Below are 21,533 nucleotides of genomic sequence, written 5' to 3'. Positions count from 1 at the left end.
ACCTGAATCTGATTGAACACATCTGGGACATCATATCTGGCACCATCCACCAACGTCACATTGCACCACAGACTGTACAGGAGTTGGCGGATGCTTTAGTCCAGGTCTGGGAATAGATCCCTCAGGAGACCATCTGCCACCTCATCAGGAGCATGCCCAGGCATTGTAGGGAGATCATACAGGCACATGGATGCCACACACACTACTGAGCATCATTTCCTTGTCTTGAGGCATTTCCACTGAAGTTGGATCAGCCTGTAACTTCATTTTCTACTTTGATTTTGAGCATCATTCTAACTCCAAACCTCGGTGGGATATTAGTTGTGATTTACGTTGATCATTTTAAGGTTTTATTGTTCTCAACACACTCCTCTATGCAGAGGCGTAGCTAGGGTTTTGGTTCAGGGGGGGGCGAAGCTTTTGAGTGGGCCCCTAACCAGGTAACCGTGATTATAACTGGATGACACACCCTAATAGTGGAGGAGAAGCTCAGCAGATGATTGAGCTGTTGCTGAAAATTTCTATATAAAGATCAATATTGATATTACCGCCATATGGTCAGTGGTAGATTCCAATCCTGCAGAACATATAAGAGATCACAGCATAGTTATAGATTGTGACTTACAGCTGACATTCTTTCTGATGGAATCGTTCACTTTTCACGCCTTTTCCTTCTTGCCCAGACCGACATGACAGCTCCATCAGCCAGGACTTGGCTACAGAGATTACAACAAAGACACATTTCACATCTCACATTTTCAGCATTTCACCATCTATTCCCAACCTGCACAAACTCCTAATCCTGCTGATACCCCAATGCTGAGCCGCTGCTGCCCTATGTGTCCCTATTACTGCCCTGCTGTGCGGTTCTCTGTACCCTCTAAATTCTAAAGCAACCCTCTAGAATATAGTAATGCCGGATGCAAGTGCTCTAGAAAACAGTGCCCACATTTGGTCCCCTAAAAAGTAATATTGCCCTGTGTGCCCCTTTGACAGTCACAGTAACCTGAATTCCCCTATAACAATAAGTGCCCACTTTACATTGAATAATGTCCTGAGTCTCCCCCCTGTACAGCTCCTCTATACACAGTATAATGCCCTCTTATACACAGTGCAATACCCCCTCACTGTATATATACTGACCCCATAGTGGCCCCCAAACTGTTTAATGGCTCCAACGTTGTATGATGGCCCACTCACTGTGATCTCCACACTGTATGATAGCCCCCTAGAAAGCCTCCATATAGTATAATACACCAGATAGTTCTCAATATATTATAATGCACTCCCCATAGGTCTCCATATTGTATAATGCACTCCCAATAGTTCCACCAACTCCAGATAGTACAATGCACTCCCCATAGGCAGATTCTATACAGTATAATGCACTCCCCATAGGCCTCCTTATAGTATAATGCATGCCCCATAGACCTCCATATTGTATAATGCACTCCCCATAGGCATCCATATAGTATAATGCACTCCCCATAGGCATCCATATAGTATAATGCACTCCCCATAGGTCTCCATATAGTATAATGTGCTCCACATAGGCCTCCATATAGAATAATGCACTCCACATAGGTCTCCATATAGTATAATGCACTCCCCATAGGTCTCCATATAGTATAATGCACTCCCAATAGGCAGACTCCATAGTATTCTGAACTCCCCATATAGGCAAACTCTATAGCGTAATGCATCCCTATAGGCATCCTCTATCATGTAAACCTCCTCCATATGCATCCTTTTTACTGTAATGCACCCCCATAGCTATCCTCTGTAGCATAATGCACCCCCCATAGCCACCCTCTGTAGTATAATGCATCCCCATAGCCACCCTCTGTAGTATAATGCACCCCAATAGCCACCCTCTGTAGTATAATGCATCCCCATAGCCACCCTCTGTAGTATAATGCACCCCCATAGCCACCCTCTGTAGTGTAATGTAGCCCCATGAACTAAATACTCACCTCTCTTCCTCCTGGTTCCTGTGCTGCTCCCTGCTCCTGGTCATCTCCGAATGCAGGTACCGGGCTCCCCGCCTGCTCAGGGGCCCCATAGCGGCCGGGCGGCAGTGCTGGGAGATCAATTCTCCCTGCTCTGCCACAGAATGTAACTGTATCGGCACGCTATGCACGCCGATACAGTTACAGTAGCATAGCTCCTGGTGGGCCCCATCAGAGCGCGGGCCCCCTCTGCCCCCCTGGTAGCTACGCTACTGCTTCTATGCAATGAATAAAGATTTACAACTGGAATATTTAATTCAATGACATCTATGATGTTGGATTTTAGTGTTCCCTTTATTTTTTTGAGCAGTGTATATAATATATATCTTATGCTATATTAGTTTTTTAATTTTATGCTAGAATTAGTGGAGGATGGAGATGGACTAGTAGAGGACTTTTTGCTACTCGTTTTCTTTATGAAAGCATAATATAGCTCTGGCAAAAATCAAGAGACCACTGCAAAATGTTCAGTTTGTCTGATTTTTCTCTTTATAGGTATATTTTTGAGTAAAATGTAAATTGTTCTTTTATTCTATAAACTTCTGACAACATGTCTCCGAATTTCCAAGCAATAATTTTTGCATTTTTTTTCTGACAAAGAAAAATGGTCAAAATTAGAAAAAAAACACCCAGTGCTTTCAGACCTCAAATACTGCATAGAAAACAAGTTCATATTTATTTAGAAACAACAATACTAATGTTTTAACTCAGTAAGTGCTCAGAAATCAATATTTTGTGGAGTCTTGGCTTGTTTTTCACCAATCTGTCGCACTGCTCCTGGCACAAAAATTTAAGCAGTTCTTCTTTGTTTGATGGCTTGTGACTATCCATCATCCTCTTGATTACATTCCAGAGGTTATCAATGGGGTTCAGGTCTGGAGATTGGGCTGCCCATGACAGGGTTTTGATGTGGTGGTCTCTTAATTTTTGACAGAGCTGTATATGCACAGGAAAAAATGTTTAATGTAGTTATTACCTTTGGTTGCTTAGCCTTTGCTATTGCTTGTAACAATCTTAGCATATGATGCTGTTCTCCTTCCTCTAAATGAGGCATCTGTGAAACTAGGTCTCTCAGGAATTGATGTATTGGCTGTGGCTGCATCTCATAAATCGATGGAAGCACACGAAGGAGCATGCTATTACCTGTGGAATAAGACAATCCACAATGACTAGAGATACATTACTAAACACTGCTAAAATCAATTCTGAATTAATAAATCTTTTTGCTGTGCAAATATACAAAATACAATAGGTGTATGGAAAACTCATATGCCGCCAAGACTGGAATGTTTGGTTATTTTTTTTTCCAGAAAGCAGAAAAATTTCACATTGCAAATAAATACTAACATTCTTAACATTTTATTGTGCATAGTGTTGATTTGAATTAAAAAAAAGTTAAAACAAACATCAATATTGGCCGCAGTACCCAGCTGGCCATATGAGTTATTATCAAAATGCAGCTGGTGGAAAGAGGACTCAGTTCCATTTATCGGGAACTCTACTGTCAAAACTTAAAAAATACAAACTATATCTTATGTTACACAAGATAGTGACTCATCCACAATGTACACATAAGGAGATGGACCTACTGCCCGCGCTCCTCCTTGAAAACATGAGTACTGTTATGATGTATAATGTGTATTGTGGTACGCATTATTACTGTTTGTGTTGTATTCTTCCCAGCAATAGGTAATGAGTAGGTATGGATAGAGTTAAGAGTTGGGACTAGCCCAGAGAGGGCAGGCTAAGTAGCAAAATTAGAGAGGACTTTCTTGTAGGAAGTCATACAGGGCCTTGCTTGCAGCTAGAGCAGACCTTTGGTCTAAATACTCAAACAGAGCCACATGGGTTGGGTTTCTCCAAAGTGACTAGAGACCGAGGCAGCGGATTGCGTGATACTGAACAGAGAAAGGAAAAGCGAAAAAAAGCACAGCGATTTACAGGAGACCAGTCTTGGGACAGGATGCCTTGCAGTACAGCCTGCAGATTATAACTCAAAGTGTAGCGGGCCAGGATGGAACAGGAAATGTGAGATGAAGAATGTGCCTCGAGCAAGAGTTCAGCCTCCATCTCCGAAAGCAACACATCAGTCACAAGCTGGAAGCACTGCAACACTGCCTCAGGCAAGCAGCAACAGGTTGTGCTGAAGCTAATATGCTTAGGTGACAAACCGCACAATGATGAATAGTTGTGGACAACACTGAAAGAGCAGTCAGATCTGTGGCTGACACTGCTGAACCTACAGCCAGGCATGATCGTGTGTGACAATAGCTGGAACCTGGTGGCTGCTCTGTGTCGAGGCGAGCTCACACACGTGCCATGCCTCGCCCATGTGCTTAACCTCATTGTTCAATGTTTTCTGAAAAGCAACATGGAGGTGCCAGATCTGCTAGGAAAAGTACGAGGCTCTGTGTACCCACTTTAGAAAGTCAGCTAGAGCTTCATCCACCCTTGCCGTGCTTCTGCAGCGCTTGCAGCTTCTGGCTCACTGACTGGTGTGTGATGTCCTCCCCATGCATTGGAACTCTACACTGCATATTTTGGAAAGGATTTGTGAGCAGAAGAGGGCAGTTGTTGACTACCAGCATCAGCAAGGCAGTTGGTATTCAGTTCTGACTTCACACAAAAGGTCTCAGGAGTAGACATGGATGTCAGACATACAGTATGTACCATCCTCCAAAACTTTGAGGAATTCACCAAGATGGTGAGCGGCATCGATGCCATAATTACCATCTATATCCTGCTTCTCTGTCTTCTAATATTAATATTTATAGTTATTTATATAGCATCAACATATCTACAATTTCAAACACAACAGTCCTAAGTAACAACGATGGCAATAATACAATAATTAAACAGAAATAAAATAACCCTGCTCGTGACAGCTTACAATCTACACTTAGTGTCACGATATTGTATGAAATGTATATGATTTTGTAGCTTTGCTTTTTAGCACCCATGCTGTGGGCTAAAACCACCCCTTCTCTGTGTGTTTCTGTTTGCTGAGATGTGTATGTGTAGATCCCAAACCCCTCATGCCTCTACCAGAAGAATTTTTATTACGCTTGGAGCTGTAAGCCGATCTCCCTACATTGCGCACTCTCCCTCCTCCCATCTAGAATCAGCTAGAACTGGTATAGAATTTCTCTAAAGACAGGAAGTCCTTTGTTCCATTATAATAAGATATTGGGCCACCGATTTGGGCTAGGAAAATGAGAAGTCCATGTTGCGAATCTCCATCGGCGGATCTATCATCCACTGTAAGAGCGAGCAGCTAGGCCCAATGAGTGCAAAGTGCGGATTTCTCCTCAACCTTGCAGAACAACTAGGACAAATTTGGTCTCATTAGAAAGCCAATTTTAAAATAAGATGAATGCTGGGTGTGTTATGATTCTGACACATTCGGGAGCGAAAATACAAGAATTATAAGAATTGTTGGAGAAAACTTTACAGCTGAGAAGGGAGGGTGATGTTGACTCAACCCTTTTAGTGACGTCACCAGGCTGCAGCTATAAGTTTTCTGCAAGGCACCTAGCAGTTAGTCTTATCTGAGGAGCTCTTACTGCCAGCCCTGATGAACTGGGATATTTAGAGCTCTGTCCACTAGCCTGGTTTAGCCTGAAATGATCTGAACACATGTAAGTGTTAAAAGAAAAAAGAGAGCATGAACCACACATCCCAAAATCATACGTTGATCTAAAGCCGCTAGGCAAAAATTTATATACTGAACATGAGGTTTTCAGTTTCACATTCTGATCAGACTGTATGAAGCCTACTGCCACTTCACGGTAAACCTCGTAGTGGGTCCTACCGCCCTAACGGAGCGGAGCCGTGCTGCGACCACCGCCACAGTGGTCATGCACCAGCAGGGCGGACGGCCTGTTTCCCCACAGCACCCATGCTGCGAGACTGAGCCCCCATGACTCCAGACCGCGCCGCCCCACCAGCACAAAGCCACAGCAACAATGGCCGCCACACAGCACCAGTACCAAAATGAAAGGAGCATTGAAACTCACCTTCCTCCAGCTCTTCAGTGAGAGCCAAAATAGGCTAGACCCCTTACTTTGCAGTCTCCTGCTAATTAAAATCACCTGTGCCAAATGGGAGGAGTGCTGGTCCAAGAAAGAGACAAGAACATGCTTTGTACAAAAAGAAAAAAAAGAGCATGAACCGCACATCGCAAAATCATACGTAAGTGGCAGTGGGCTTCATACAGTCTGATCAGAATGTTAAACTGGAAACCTCATGTTCAGTACACAAATTTTTGCCTAGCGGCTTTAGATCAACGTATGATTTTGGGATGTGCGGTTCATGCTCTATTTTTGCTCCTTTTTTTTCTTTTTGTACAAAACATGCAAGTGTTAATTTCTCATTTATCCCTGTTATTTTAGAATTACCTTTGTACATATTTTCAATTGTCTCATATTGTAACATCTTTATATACCTTTTTATAAACACTGCCTTAAAATATTTAAATTACTAGTTTCCGTTCTCCTGCTCTAAAATGTACCCTAAGTCTCTGGAAGGGAATTACGCTACTGTTTTGGGTTAGCTTCGGACCCGTTAATCGAAGCTGGTGGCAGCATACCTTGTTCTGTGCCTTTGAGAGTCGTTATAGTGACAGCAGCGTTGATAATTATTGTTCCTGCCTGAGTGGGAGTAGTTATATTGCCTCGCTGCAGTGTGCCCAATAGCCAGTACATAGCAGGCAGCCTTTCTGGTGACTAATTACCCTAGGTGCAGTACCTAATCTGACCTGAGGATAAGGGGGCGCCAGAGAGCTGCAAGTTTTCAAGCGGTACTATAAAGCGGGATATACATAAATCCCTGCAGTTTGTGTTATATTGCAGAGCAGTGGGATAACTAAAATAAGCCCCTGCGGTAAACTAAGAGCTCAATAGCCTTGTGTGTGTTTTCATCGCATTGTAGCAGTGGAGGGATAACTAAGATAAGCCCCCCTGCACATGTGATAGCCATCTGTTGGCCTAAAGTCACCCCTATCCGTGACGTAGGGGTGACAGTCATGTTGTAAATCGTGACATATTGTTGGCAGCGGGGTGGGATCTTAGAGCATTAGTGATCTGGTTTGAGCAATCATTCCTCTCACTAAAAACTTGCAAAGTTCTTGTGAGGACTCTGCGCAAATAAGTTTGGAGAACGAACTCAGTGTTTATTAGTCCTGAGACAATTGTGTGTACTGCTAATTATCCCCTTCCCTTCTCTTTGTTTTTCTATCCTGTCTTTTATTTGGCAACCATGGTTGTGCTGGGAGAAACCTTTTATAAGAAGCAGTTCAAGGACAATCTTATGGCCTTGTGCATGTCACAGCAGATTGACTGTGCAGGCAAAACCAAAGACCAACTAGTCGCGGTTCTCGTGCAATGGGAAGCCGCTCCAGAACGCTCTCAGAGCCCAGTAGCCGCGGATGAAAATGGTGGTGCCACTGAGGTTCAACCACTGCATGCAGGCCCTACTTGCAACCAGGGGAGCGCAGTCCTCCACCTGCAGCTGGCACTGCAACAATGCTCCGCAGATGACACAGAGAGGCGTCTGCAGCTGGTCCTGCAATTCGAAGAGGCCCAGAGAGCACAGCGGGAGGCTGAGAGAGCCTAGCGGGAGGCTGAGAGCCGAGCGCCCAGCCCAGCAAGTCCACGAACTGGAGATGCTCCGGCGGGGGGATGCCCTCCACCGCCCGGAGCTGTGAGCCCAACAGCACTCAGATACCGAAGCCCCGGCCTGATCACTTTCCTGTTATGGAAAAGGACGGGGACTTGGACACTTTTCTGCGGGCCTTTGAGAAAGCCTGCAGACAGTACCAGCTGCCTACAGAAGAATGGGCATGATACCTGACCCCAGGGCTGAGAGGCAAAGCTCTGGAGGTGTTTGCTGTCCTCCCTCAAGAAAAATATGGTGACTATGAGGCCATCAAGCAGGCCCTAGTAACAAAGTACCAGCTTACCCCTGAGGTTTACCGTAGAAAGTTCCGGAACCTCCAACGTGGCCCACACGACAGCTACGGCAATGTGGTGCATGGACTCAGGACCCACTTTAACCAATGGATCCAAGGACTGTCAGTGACCTCCTTTGAGCAGCTGGGAGACCTGATGATCAAAGACCAGTTCTTACTTCTTTGCCCAGCTGAGGTGCGACAGTTTGTGATGGATAGAGAACCCAAAGACGTGATGAAAGCAGCGCAGATTGCCGATGCCTATGAGGCCAACCGTAGATCGGAAGTGTGGAAGCCAGTCACTACCAGCTAGAGAGGGGGTAAGCCTGCAACCAACACCAGTACCCCTGCCAGCCAACACAGCAGAGGTCCTGTCCCCGTGGCCAACAGCACCAGACCTACCACCGACCCTCGCCAGTGTTTCTTCTGCAAGTGGACTGGCCATATCAGTCCCCACTGTCCAGACAAGCAGAAGAACCCCCCATCCAAGGCCCCAGGGCCTAACGCAGCAGTTCTTTTGGTTGATGGGGTGGATGGGAGAGTGTGTGACAACGTACAGCACATCACCGTGGGAGGCCATGTCGCTACAGGCCTCAAGGACATCGGGGCTGATGGACCCTCATCCGACCCAAACTGGCGGCACCTGAAGAGATCATTCCGGGGAAAACCCTAACTGTCACCGGGATTGGGGGCATCAGCTGTCCCTTGCCAACGGCCCGGGTTTATATTGATTGGGGTGTCGGGAGCGGGGTGAAGGAAGTGGGGCTGTCTGATAATTTGCCCACTGATGTTTTATTGGGGACTGATTTGGGGAGGATGGTTGCATATTACGTTCCTGACACCCCTCCCCAATCTGCTAATAAGGGTAACGCTAACCCTGATGAGGATGATGATGGGAAATTGCATGTGTTACCTGACCATGCTTTATCTTGTAATGATGCATCTGATAACCATTTTTTCCCTAGGATTGATGGTGAAAATGTTGTACCTGTACCAACTGAACCTGATAACCATTTTTCTGCAAAAGGTTAATGTGTCCATAGGTACAGGCGTGCTCAGCCACATCGCTCTGCGGAGTGAGAAGGCTGAGGAACCCCTAGAAGGGGCAAGTGTCGTGCTACAGGAAATAGGGAGATGCATGGGAACCGTGAGGAAGGTGATGCCATACAATTGACCAGTGCCACCGAAGAAGGTAACTGGCCCATAAGTAGCACTGCTCCTGAGGTAACAGGGGTGGATGGGGAAGTAGTACCCATAGCAGCGTCGGCTGATGGGTCTGTAGAAATCCCCGTGGAGACAGCCTACGTAGCTGCTGTCACCCGCAGTCAGAGTGCCCAGAATGCAGATAACTGCCTTCTGGACCCTCCTCAGTCATCGTGTGAACAAGAGATTGACCCAGAGCATGTCCCATAGGGTTCCTGTGGGGAAGGGACCCTGACGTCACTTCTGGCTTCCCCTAGCCAGGAGTTTCAGGTGGTTCTGCACATAGATGAGAGCCTGGAGAATTTGAGGTACCTTGCGGAGACGCCCACCTCCGTGACTGATAAGGAGAGGGTGTTCTGGGAACAAGGGAGGTTATACCGGGAGACAGTACCCGGAAATCCGCAGCAGGAGTGGTTGAGGGAAGCTGGTTGTCCGCAGCAATTCTGGAGTGAGTTGTTGCGAATTTCCCATGAGATCCCGCTCGCTGGACACTTGCGAATCAGCAAAACTAAGGCCCGGCTGTCTCAACACTTCTATTGGCCTAAGATTGGGACAGATGTGTCAAACTACTACTGCTCCTGTGTCACCTGTCAAAGAGTGGGGAAGGCGGGGCCTGCTCTTTAGGCTCCCCTGATCGCTTTGCCAGTGATAGAGGAGCCTTTCCAGAGAATCTCGGTGGACATTGTGGGCCCGCTGGCCGTCCCCAGCAGCTCTGGGAAGCATTACATCCTTACTGTGGTAGACTACGCTACCCGGTACCCAGAGGCAGTAGCTCTGTCGTCAACTAGGGCAGATAAGGTGGTGGATGCCCTGTTGGCTATCTTTTCACGTCTAGGATTTCCCAAGGAGATGCTTACTGATCAAGGGACCCAATTTATGTCTCGCCTAATGGAGGCTCTCTGTAAGAGAATGCAGGTGAAGCACCTGATATCGAGTGTGCATCACCCACAGACCAATGGCTTGTGTGAACGCTTCAATGGTACCCTCAAGCAGAAGCTACGCATGCTGGTTGAGACCCAAGGGTGCGACTGGGAGTGGTACCTCCCCCACCTGCTATTTGCTTACCAAGAGGTTCCGCAGGCCTTGACGGGGTTCTCCCCCTTCGAGCTCCTGTACGGCAGGCGAGTCTGGGGACCCCTTGGGTTGGTAAGAGAATCCTGTGAAGAGGAGCCAAACCCTTCTGAAGTGTCCATAGTGGAGTATGTCATGTGCTTCCATGGCAAGATGCAGACCTTGACGCAGTTGTTGCATGACAACATGACGTAGGCTCAGGCTGAACAGAAGCACTGGTACAACCAGAACGCCCAGGAGCGGACCTACAGTACCACGTGGTTCAAAAGGTGTGGGTGCTGGTCCCCGTACCAAAGGATAAGCTTCAGGCAGCTTGGGAAGGCCCGTACGTCATCCACCAACAGCTCAACCTGGTCACGTACGTGGTCACGCTTGACCACGCTCGTGGTAGGCGAAAGGCCTTTCACATCAACATGATGAAGGCTCATCATGAACGTGAACCTTTCATCTTACCGGTCTGCAGTCCGCCCGAAGATGGGGAGGAAGACACCCTCCTGGACATGCGGCCCAAGCCAAGGCCGATGGGTCCATCGAGGACGTGGAGGTAAGCGCCTCGCTAACCGAACCCCAGCAGTCGCAGTTGCGGACCAAGCTGGAACTCTTTTGGGTTGTGTTCTCCAACTGAACTGGAAGGACTGAGATAGCAGTCCACGAGGTGGACACCGGGAATCATACCCCACTACGGCGAACAACTTATCGAATTTCCGACCAGGTGCAGCAGGTTATGCACCAGGAGATCGATGAGATGTTACAGCTGGGGGGGGATTCGACGGTCAAAGAGTGCGTGGGCCTCTCCTGTAGTTCTCGTGCCCAAGCAGGATCGGACCATCCGGATCTGCGTGGACTACAGGGGGCTTAACGCCATCACAGCCTCTGATGCGCACCCAATGCCGTGCATCGAGGAGCTGCTTGAGAGGTTAGCTGGCGCAAACTACCTGACCATAAAGGATCTGAGTCGAGGATACTGGCAGATTCCCCTGAGCCCTGAGGCACAGGAGAAGTCCACCATTATCACACCCTTCGGATTGTACGAGTCCACGGTCATGCCCTTCGGCATGAAGAATGCCTGTGCCACTTTACATCTGATGGTCAACCACCTGCTTCAGGGACTGGAGGAGTATGCAGTGGCGTACTTGGATGGCATTGCCATCTTCAGTTCCTCCTGGGATGAACACCTGCACCATCTTGAGAAGGTGCTCAGGCGAATTCACCGATCTGGACTGACTATCAAGCCCGGAAAGTGCCAGATGGGCATGAGTGAGGACCACTACCTGGGGTACCGCAGGTAGGTGGGGGCACCCTAAAGCCAGAGCCTGAGAAAGTGGGAGTGATCGTGAACTGGCCCACACCCAGGACCAAGAAACAGATGATGTCCTTCTTGGGTACCGCAGGGTACTATAGGCGCTTCGTACAGCACTATATTAGCTTGGCAAAACCCTTGATGGACCTCACCAGGAAGAAGCTACCCCACATCATCAACTGGACCGATGGCTGTGAGGGGGCCTTCCAGGCGTTGAAAACAGCACTGTGCAATGCCCCTTTGTTGAAAGCAGTCGACAGCAGTCGACCGTTCTTGGTACAGACCGACGCCAGCGAGTTTAGCCTTGGTGCTGTGCTCAGTCGGGTTGACTCGGAGGACCAAGAGCACTCCATGTTGTACCTGAGCCAGAAACTTTTACCGAGGGAAGGGGCCTACTCCACCATCGAGAAGGAGTGCCTGGCCATAGTCTGGGCCCTGCAGCACTTGCAGCCCTACTTGTACGGTCGCACCTTCACCGTGATGATCGACCACAACCCTCTGTGCTGGCTAAATGCCATGTGTGGAACCAACGGCACGTTGCTACGCTGCAGCCTTGCCCTTCAACAGCTTGACTTCACCATTGAACACAAAACGGGCAGGGAGCATGGCAATGAAGATGGACTGTCCCACCAGGGTGAACCTACTGAGGTGCGCATGGAGGCATACCGAGGGGTTCTGCCTCTGTATCGCAGACAAAAAAGGGAGTTGTCACGATATTGTATGAAATGTAATATGATTTCGTAGCTTTGCCTGTTAGCACCCATGCTGTGGGCTAAAAACCCTCCTTCTCTGTGTGTTTCTGTTTGCTGAGATGTGTATGTGTAGATCCCAAACCCCTCATGCCCCTACCAGAAGAATTTTTATTGCGCTTGGAGCTGTAAGGCGATCTCCCTACATTGCGCACTCTCCCTCCTCCCATCTAGAATCAGCTAGAACTGGTATAGAATTTCTCTAAAGACAGGAAGTCCTTTGTTCCATTATAATAAGATATTGGGCCACCAATTTGGACTAGGAAAATGAGAAGTCCATGTTGCGAATCTCCATCGGCGGATCTATCATCCCCTGTAAGAGCGAGCAGCTAGGCCCAATGAGTGCAAAGTGCGGATTTCTCCTCAACCGTGTGGAACAACTAGGACAAATTTGATCTCATTAGAAAGCCAATTTTAAAATAAGATGAATGCTGGGTGTATTATGATTCTGACACGTTCGGGAGCGAAAATACAAGAATTATAAGAATTGTTGGAGAAAACTGTACAGCTCAGGAGAGGGGAGGGTGATGTTAACTCAACCTTTTTAGTGACATCACCAGGCTGCAGCTATAAGTTTTCTGCAAGGCACCTAGCAGTTAGTCTTATCTGAGGAGCTCTTACTGCCAGCCCTGATAAACTGGAATATTTGGAGCTCCGACCACTAGCCTGGTTTTGACTGAAATGATCTGAACACATGTAATTGTTAATTTCTCATTTAATCCCTGTTATTTTAGAATTACCTTTCTACATATTTACAATTGTCTCATATTGTAACATCTTTATATACCTTTTTATAAACACTGCCTTAATCTTTCGGAGTAAAATATTTAAATTACTAGTTTTTGTTCTCCTGCTCTAAAACGTACCCTAAGTCTCTGGAAGGGAATTACGCTACTGTTTTGGGTTAGCTTCGGACCCGTTAATCGAAGCTGATGGCAGCATACCTTGTTCTGTGCCTTTGGGAGTTCTTGTAGCGACGGCGGTGTTGATAATTATTGTTCCTGCCTGAGTGGGAGTAGTTATATCACCTCGCTGCAGTGTGCCCAATAGCCAGTACATAGCAGGCAGCCTTTCTGGCGACTAAATACCCTAGGTGCAGTACCTAATCTGACCTGAGGGTAAGGGGGCGCCAGAGAGCTGCAAGTTTTCAAGCGGAACTGTAAAGCGGGATATACATAAATCCCTGCAGTTCGTGTTATATTGCAGAGCAGTGGGATAACTAAAATAAGCCCCTGCGGTAAACTAAGAGGTCAATAGCCTTGTGTGTGTTTTCATCACATTGTAGCAGTGGAGGGATAACTAAGATAAGCCCCCCTGCACATGTGATAGCCGTCTGTTGGCCTAAAGTCACCCCGATCCATGACGTAGGGGTAACAGTCACGGTGTGAATCGTGACACTTAGTAACAGCGATAACAATAATTAAACCCCCCAAAAAACATCCTGCTCGTGACAACTTACAATCTACAAGGAGGTGGAGGAGATAAAAACTATAGGGAAATGTGTAATGGGGTCTGCCGTGCTGGAGTGCCTCTTTCAGTACCACGTTTAACAGCTAGAAAAAACCCCCATAAAAAATATATACTTTATTAGATAACAAAAAATGAAAAAGTAAGCATAAAAACCTTACAAAAAACCCCTATCTAATACGTACAGTCCTATTAAGGGGATAAGAATAAAGTCCCCTACAAAAAACCTAAATATATACTGGTAGAATGCCCCACACGACTAAATACAGATAACCTAATGAATATGTGATAAAACAATTAGTGATATCAAGTAGCAACTGTAAGGGTGTATTGATATAAGTGAAGATATCCCTCCAGGCTAGAAAAATGTATATATACCTACAAGTTGATACTACCTAGATGCGGAGGTTGGCACCCTAAGAGATGTCGAGAATGGCGCCCCCGCTCGTACGACGGCTATCCCTGGTCTCCTACCTTTTCCCTATAAGAGATAGGTAAAGAAACAGAAGGCCAGATGGCTGAAAATAACTTGTAGAGATATGTGATACCAATAATACAGCAACACAGGCCCTCCCCTCAGATGTGATGTAAGACACAGGGATAGAAAAAACTAACTATCACTATATATATACTACAAGAAACATATGAAAACTACAGGACAAACAAAATAAATAAACCAGTACTATAGCTTGACCAATACAAGATCCAATAGCCAATACTACTCAGGACTGACTAGTGATATACCTATACCATACAGATAAGTAGAACTGCGCCACCACAGACATCTAAATACATAACATATAGATATATGCAGCAATGTGGACAATGCAGCCAATATAGAATACCGTCAGGATAATGATGATATACTCATCTACTGCATTCAAACGTACACAGCTGATGATCAATCCAGATGTAGTGGCTCAAATCACGATGACTGCGCAAATAACACCTCCAAACAACCTCTCGACGCGTTTCCCCCACATAGCTGGGTTCATCAGGAGAGACCAGATAACGATATGGCAGTAGCAAGTTGCAAAGATAGGGCTGCCATATATATCTATATGTTATGTATTTAGATGTCTGTGGTGGCGCAGTTCTACTTATCTGTATGGTATAGGTATATCACTAGTCAGTCCTGAGTAGTATTGGCTATTGGATCTTGTATTGGTCAAGCTATAGTACTGGTTTATTTATTTTGTTTGTCCTGTAGTTTTCATATGTTTTTTGTAGTATATATATAGTGATAGTTAGTTGTTTCTATCCCTGTGTCTTACATCACATCTGAGGGGAGGGCCTGTGTTGCTGTATTATTGGTATCACATATCTCTACAAGTTATTTTCAGCCATCTGGCCTTCTGTATCTTTACCTATCTCTTATAGGGAAAAGGTAGGAGACCAGGGATAGCCGTCGTACGAGCGGGGGCGCCATTCTCGACATCTCTTAAGGTACCTTCACACATAACGATATCGTTAACGATATCGTTGCTATTTGTGACGTAGCAACGATATCGTTAATGAAATCGTTATGTGTGACAGCGACCAACGATCAGGCCCCTGCTGGGAGATCGTTGGTCGCTGAATAAAGTCCAGAACTTTATTTCGTCGCTGGATCTCCTGCTGACATCGCTGGATCGGCGTGTGTGACACCGATCCAGCGATGTCTTCACTGGTAACCAGGGTAAACATCGGGTAACTAAGCGCAGGGCCGCGCTTAGTAACCCGATGTTTACCCTGGTTACCATCCTAAAAGTAAAAAAAAACAAACACTAGATACTTACCTACCGCTGTCTGTCCTCCAGCGCTGTGCTCTGCACTCCTCCTGTACTGGCTGTGAGCCGGAAAGCAGAGCGGTGACGTCACCGCTCTGCTTTCCGGCTCCCAGACAGTACAGGAGGAGAGCAGAGAAGCAGAGCGCAGCGCTGGAGGACAGACAGCTGTAGGTAAGTATGTACTGTTTGTTTTTTTTTACTTTTAGCATGGTAACCAGGGTAAACATCGGGTTACTAAGCGCGGCCCTGCGCTTAGTTACCCGATGTTTACCCTGGTTACCGGGGACCTCGGGATCGTTGGTCGCTGGAGAGCGGTCTGTGTGACAGCTCTCCAGCAACCAAACAGCGACGCTGCAGTGATCCGGATCGTTGTCGGTATCGCTGCAGCGTCGCTTAATGTGAAGGGGCCTTTAGGGTGCCAACCTCCGCATCTAGGTAGTATCAACTTGTAGGTATATATACATTTTTCTAGCCTGGAGGGATATCTTCACTTATATCAATACACCCTTACAGTTGCTACTTGATATCACTAATTGTTTTATCACATATTCATTAGGTTATCTGTATTTAGGCGTGTGGGGCATTCTACCAGTATATATTTAGGTTTTTTGTAGGGGACTTTATTCTTATCCCCTTAATAGGACTGTACGTATTAGATAGGGGTTTTTTTGTAAGGTTTTTATGCTTACTTTTTCATTTTTTGTTATCTAATAAAGTATATGTTTTTTATGGGGGTTTTTTCTAGCTGTTAAACATTGTGATTTTCCCTTAGTTCATTTGTTAGCCTAGTAAGTCTTTCAGTACCACCCCATGTTTCAGGAGGTCCACTCTGCTTTGGCTGAAGTTGGAATGAAGGACGCTGGCTGGAATTCCTTGATTACATGGGAGCATATAAAAGATAACTGCATCTCCACATATTTCCAGTATGACAACACTTTACTCACAGGACACAGAATATATATCACACAGATACAGAGGGCGGGCCAATTGAAAAGCGGAAGGCCAGACATACATTATCGGAGCCTGACGATATTTACTGTGGGAATTACAAAGGTGGGGAAGGTCAAAAGGGGAATATCTTGTCCTCTCTGCCCAGGGGCACAGCCTGTGGGCTGATGCATTAGGGACATCTATCTCACCTGGAACCTATTATACATACATATAACTGCACAACATATTCTTGGTGCGGTGGGGTTCCGTAACACAGCTCCCCTTTTCAGCGACGCGATCGGCATACACAGTCTGATCCTTAACGGATCGGTTTAGGGATGACCGAAGTTTATGGGGTGGGTACAAGTTCCGTTTGTCGACTTAGTCCTTCGGCGTTACCGTTTTGTTTACTGGGTCTGTAGTGGATGGTGAAGTCCAGAGGTTGTAGGGCTAAACTCCACCGCAGTAATCTGGCATTGTCTCAAGAGACCTGATTAAGCTAGACTAGCAGATTATGGTCCGTTAGGAGGGAAAACTGTCGTCCATACAAATATGGTTTCAACTTTTTGAGTGCCCATACTACCGCCAGGCACTCCTTCTCGATGGCCACATAGCTTACTTTACGGGGGAGTAGTTTCTGACTCAGATAAGCTACCGGGTGTTCTTGGCCGTCCGGCCCAACTTGGCTCAGTACTGCCCCCAATCCAAACATAGAAGCGTCTGTGTGAACAAGGAAACGTTCAGTTGGATTGGGTGCGGCCAATACAGGGGTATTGGTGAGGGCGCCCTTTAGTTGGCAGAAGGCTTCCTCACACTCTGGGGTCCAGGTTACCTGGCGGGGTTGGTTCTTACGGGTCAGATCAGTGAGGTGCTTGGCTACGCTGCTGTAATTGGGAACTAATTTCCTGTAATACCCCTCTGTCCCTAGAAATGCCATGACCTGGGTTTTAGTGCGTGGGGTGGGCCATTTGGCTATGGCCTCAATCTTGGCTGGTTCTGGTCGCTGTTTCCCACTTCCCACCCAATGCCCTAAATACTGAACCTCTGCTTTGCCCACGTGACACTTGTTTGGGTTCAGGGTGATTCCGGCCTTGTGGATCCTGTCCAATACGGTCTCTAGGTGATTTAGATGCTCTTCCCATGTCGCGCTGTAGATGGCGATGTCATCTAGGTAGGCACAAGCATAGTCCTGGAGACCATCCAGAAGCCGGTCAGCCAGCCTCTGGAAGGTCGCCGGGGCATTCTTCATCCCGAATGGGGTCTGATCCTGGGTCTCCACCTAGTGTTGTGCCAGGCGAGTGTACCCTGGTCTCCCCGAAAACATCCTCTGTCGCTGCCTCAACAACGCCTCCGCCTGCTGTCTCTCCCGGGGACCTAGGTCTTCACCCAAGTGTACGTGGTCCCATGTTTTAGACTGAGTCCTTTCCCCTATGACATCAGGCAAGGGAAGTCCGGCTAAATCCTCTGCTTCAGGTGTACAGATAGCCACTACCTCTTCAGGGCGCTCCCGGTAGGGCTTCAGCATATTCACATGGAACATGCGGATAACCCTGGGGTCATCACAATCGGTGACATTATAGGTGGTGTCGGCTATTTTCCCCACTACCTGGTAGGGCCCCTGCCATGCAGCTTGGAACTTGTTCTGCCTAGTGGGCTCTAACACCAGGACCTTCTGTCCTATTTCCAAGGTGCGTTCTCTGGCCCTCCGATCGTACCATATGCGCTGGCATGGCTGGGCCACCTGCATGTTCCCACGTACAGCCTGGGTCAGCTCCTGTAGGCGGTCCCGGAATTCCAGCACATAGGGTACAATAGGTACCCCTTCTATGATGCGATGCCCTCCCCTTCCCAGTGTTCTAGCACTAAGTCTAGGGGTCCCCTTACCCGCCTCCCGTATACCAGTTCGAACGGGGAGAACCCCGTGGATTCTTGGGGCACCTCCCGATAGGCAAACAGGAGGTGTGGCAAGAATTTCTACCAGTCCCTGTAGGTCCTGGTAAAAGTCCCAATGAGTTGTTTTAACATCCCTTTAAAGCATTCACACAACCCATTGGTTTGCGAGTGGTACGGGGCGCTTCTAATGGACTTTACGCCGCACAGCTTCCACAGTTGGGTGGTCACCTCTGCTGTAACCTGGGTACCCTGGTCCGAGATAATCTTCCGGGGAAATCCAACCCATGAGAAAACCTGGAGCAGGGCAGCCGCCACCGTCTCTGCCAGTATGTTAGGTAACGCAAACGCCTCTGGATACCATGTGGCATAATCTACCACTGTCAATATATAACTTTTCCCTGATGGACTGCGGTTGGCTAATGGCCCTATCAGATCGACCGCTACCCAGCTAAATGGTTTCTCCACAATGGGGAGGGGGCGTAATTTGGCCTTGCATCGATCTCCCCTCTTGCCAATGCGCTGGCAACTGTCACAGGTCTGGCAGTACTGACGAACATCATAGGTTACCCCTGGCCAAAAGAAGTTTTGTGTCAGACGACGCCTGGTGCGACTGACGCCGAAGTGCCCGGCCAAGGGTATGTCATGAGAGATTCGCAGTAACTCCTGCCTATACTTCTTGCGAACTACCATGTATCCTTTTATAGTGGGGCTCGTCCCTGTGTGGTGCTGCTCTGTGATCCGGTAGAGGAGTCCCTGCTTCCATACAAACTGTTCCCCTTCCAGTACCCCTCTCCCCTCCTGTGCCTTCCCACGATATCCCTCCAATGAAGGATCCTCAAGTAACTCCCTCTTAAATTCATCTGGAGTGGCCCAAGAAATGTGTCTGGCTAGGGGAATACGTGTAGGGCTGGGATGTCTTACCTATGCCTCCTCTGAGTGTGATTCCGCCTCCGCAGCTTGAGCTTGTCTCCGGGGGGTCACAGGATATGTCTCATCCAGAGGGGCAACCGAGAAGGCAGACAACATGGGCCCCAAGTCATTTCCCAGCAAGACGTCTGCAGGCAAATCCTCCATCCAGCCGACCTCTGTTGTGAATTCTGTGGCAGAGTTCACTCCTGTGGTCACAAGTGGTACTTCGGCTGATTCTCTCTGGGAGCTTCCGTTTGTGGAGGAAAGTGGTACTGCAGCTTCTGAGTTTCCTCCCTCAGGTGATCTGGTGAGGTCGTTAGCTGCTTCTCTACTTAACTCCACCTGATGCTTTGATCCATGCTTCCTGTCAATGTTCCAGTGTTGGACTTGTGTTTCTCTGGATCATTCCTGTGGCCTGCTGCTCTGCATAGCTAAGTGCTTCTTTGCTATTTGTTGCTATTTTTTCTGTCCAGCTTGTCTATTTGTTTTGCTGGAAGCTCTGGGACGCAAAGGGTGTACCTCCGTGCCGTTAGTTCGGTACGGAGGGTCTTTTTGCCCCCTTTGCGTGGTTTTCTTTAGGGTTTTGTGTAGACCGCAAAGTTATCTTTCCTATCCTCGTTCTGTCTAGAATATCGGGCCTCACTTTGCTGAATCTATTTCATCCCTACGTTTGTCTTTTCATCTTACTCACAGTCATTATATGTGGGGGGCTGCCTTTTCCTTTGGGGTATTTCTCTGAGGCAAGGTAGGCTTATTTTTCTATCTTCAGGCTAGTTAGTTTCTCAGGCTGTGCCGAGTTGCATAGGGAGCGTTAGGCGCAATCCACAGCTGCCTTTAGTTGTGTTTGGAGAGGATCAGGAATTGCGGTCTACAGAGTTTCCACGTCTCAGAGCTCGTTCTATTATTTTGGGTTATTGTCAGATCACTGTATGTGCTCTGATCGCTATGTACATTGTGTTACTGAATTGCCTATCATAACAGACCTCAACAAGACCATCCCCGACTCCCCAGTCCAGGTGAATCCTGGCAGTGGGCAGTCAATGTATGGTTCCCCCTGCTACCTGGACTGCCACTGTCTGGTCCATCTTCTCTTGGTTCCAGACGAGATGAGGCTTCACCAGGGTCAAAGTTGCCCCGGAATCTTAGTCCCTGCATACGTTTCCCATTAACCCACACGACCTGTTGATGCTGTTGATGATTATCTGCCCGTGCTGCCTGCACGGGGTCTACTTCATGCAGCACTTCCTCCATCTCTTCCACCCCCTGGTTAGTCGTAGCCCCCAATGCCATGTCAGCTTTGCCTTGGTAGCAGTGTACAGCGGCCTGGCGGAAGGTAGCTGTTCCCGCCTTTGGCCACTGAGTATGCTGAGTCCGGTTGGGACATTGCCTTTGCAGGTGGCCCAGCTGATGGCAGGTGTGGCATCGCGCCCCAGGGGGACTGTGGTAGGCTGGGTTTTTAGCTGGTCGCCCTACAATCTTCTGTGGTTTGGGGGCCTCCAGGTCCATGGGCGAACCCCTAGTGACCATCTTTGATCCGGACAGCTGAGGCCTCCTGGCATCATGATATTCATCGGCCAGACGAGCGGCCTCCTCAAGAGTCATTGGCCGCCTGTCCTGAAGCCATTCCTGTGTCTCGGGGGTTAGTCCATTAAAGAATCGTTCTAACAAGAAGAGCTGGAGGATGTCCTCCTTAGTGGTTGCTTGGCCTCTTGTACCCACTGTAGCAGTGACTGCCGTAATTTACAGGCCCATTCAGCGTGGGTATCGGTTACTCGTTTTATAAGTCTGCTGAACTTTTGGCGGTATGCCTTTGGTGTCAGCGCATACCGGGCCAAGATCACATCTTTGATCCGCTCATAGTCCATGCAGTCCTCATCAGGTACCGTGCGATAGGCGTCCGCTGTCCGGCCTGTAAGCTTGCTGGCCAGAATCTGAACCCTTTCCTCCGGCTTCACTTGATGAAGGGCACACTGCCGCTCAAAGTCCTGCAGAAAGCCATCAATGTCTTCCTCTGCCTCCCCCAACTGTCGGAAGGCATTATACTGGATCTTTTTGTGGCTTACTGTTGAAGGTACCTGGGCAGAGGCCAGAGCTCCCCCTGCTTGCTGACTCTCCATCTTGGCCAGCTCCACTTTAGTCCGCTCTGCCAACTCCATCTTGGCTAGCTCTATCCTGGTCCGCTCGGCCATCTTTTACTTCAGATCAGCACGCACATCAGCCATCACCTCTCGTATGATCTCTACTGCAGGGTTTGGGCTATAGAACACTAGTCTGTTCTTTACCTCC

At 47.8% G+C, this 21,533-nt stretch overlaps 1 protein-coding gene across 1 annotated transcript in view; it reads right to left on the bottom strand.

Annotated features, from left to right (window-relative positions):
• The window catches only part of VEPH1 (ventricular zone expressed PH domain containing 1), an 881,348-nt gene that overhangs the window by 706,054 nt on the left and 153,761 nt on the right, over positions 1-21,533 (bottom strand). The window contains exon 4 of the mRNA XM_069726749.1: positions 2,986-3,152. Coding sequence (XP_069582850.1) covers positions 2,986-3,152 — 167 coding nt within the window. The remainder of the gene's footprint in view (positions 1-2,985; positions 3,153-21,533) is intronic.

This window comes from Ranitomeya imitator, chromosome 5, assembly GCF_032444005.1.
Source record: "Ranitomeya imitator isolate aRanImi1 chromosome 5, aRanImi1.pri, whole genome shotgun sequence".
Taxonomy (NCBI): Eukaryota; Metazoa; Chordata; class Amphibia; order Anura; family Dendrobatidae; genus Ranitomeya; species Ranitomeya imitator.
Note: the sequence above shows the minus strand (reverse complement) of the source record. Positions and strands in the feature narration are given on the sequence as shown.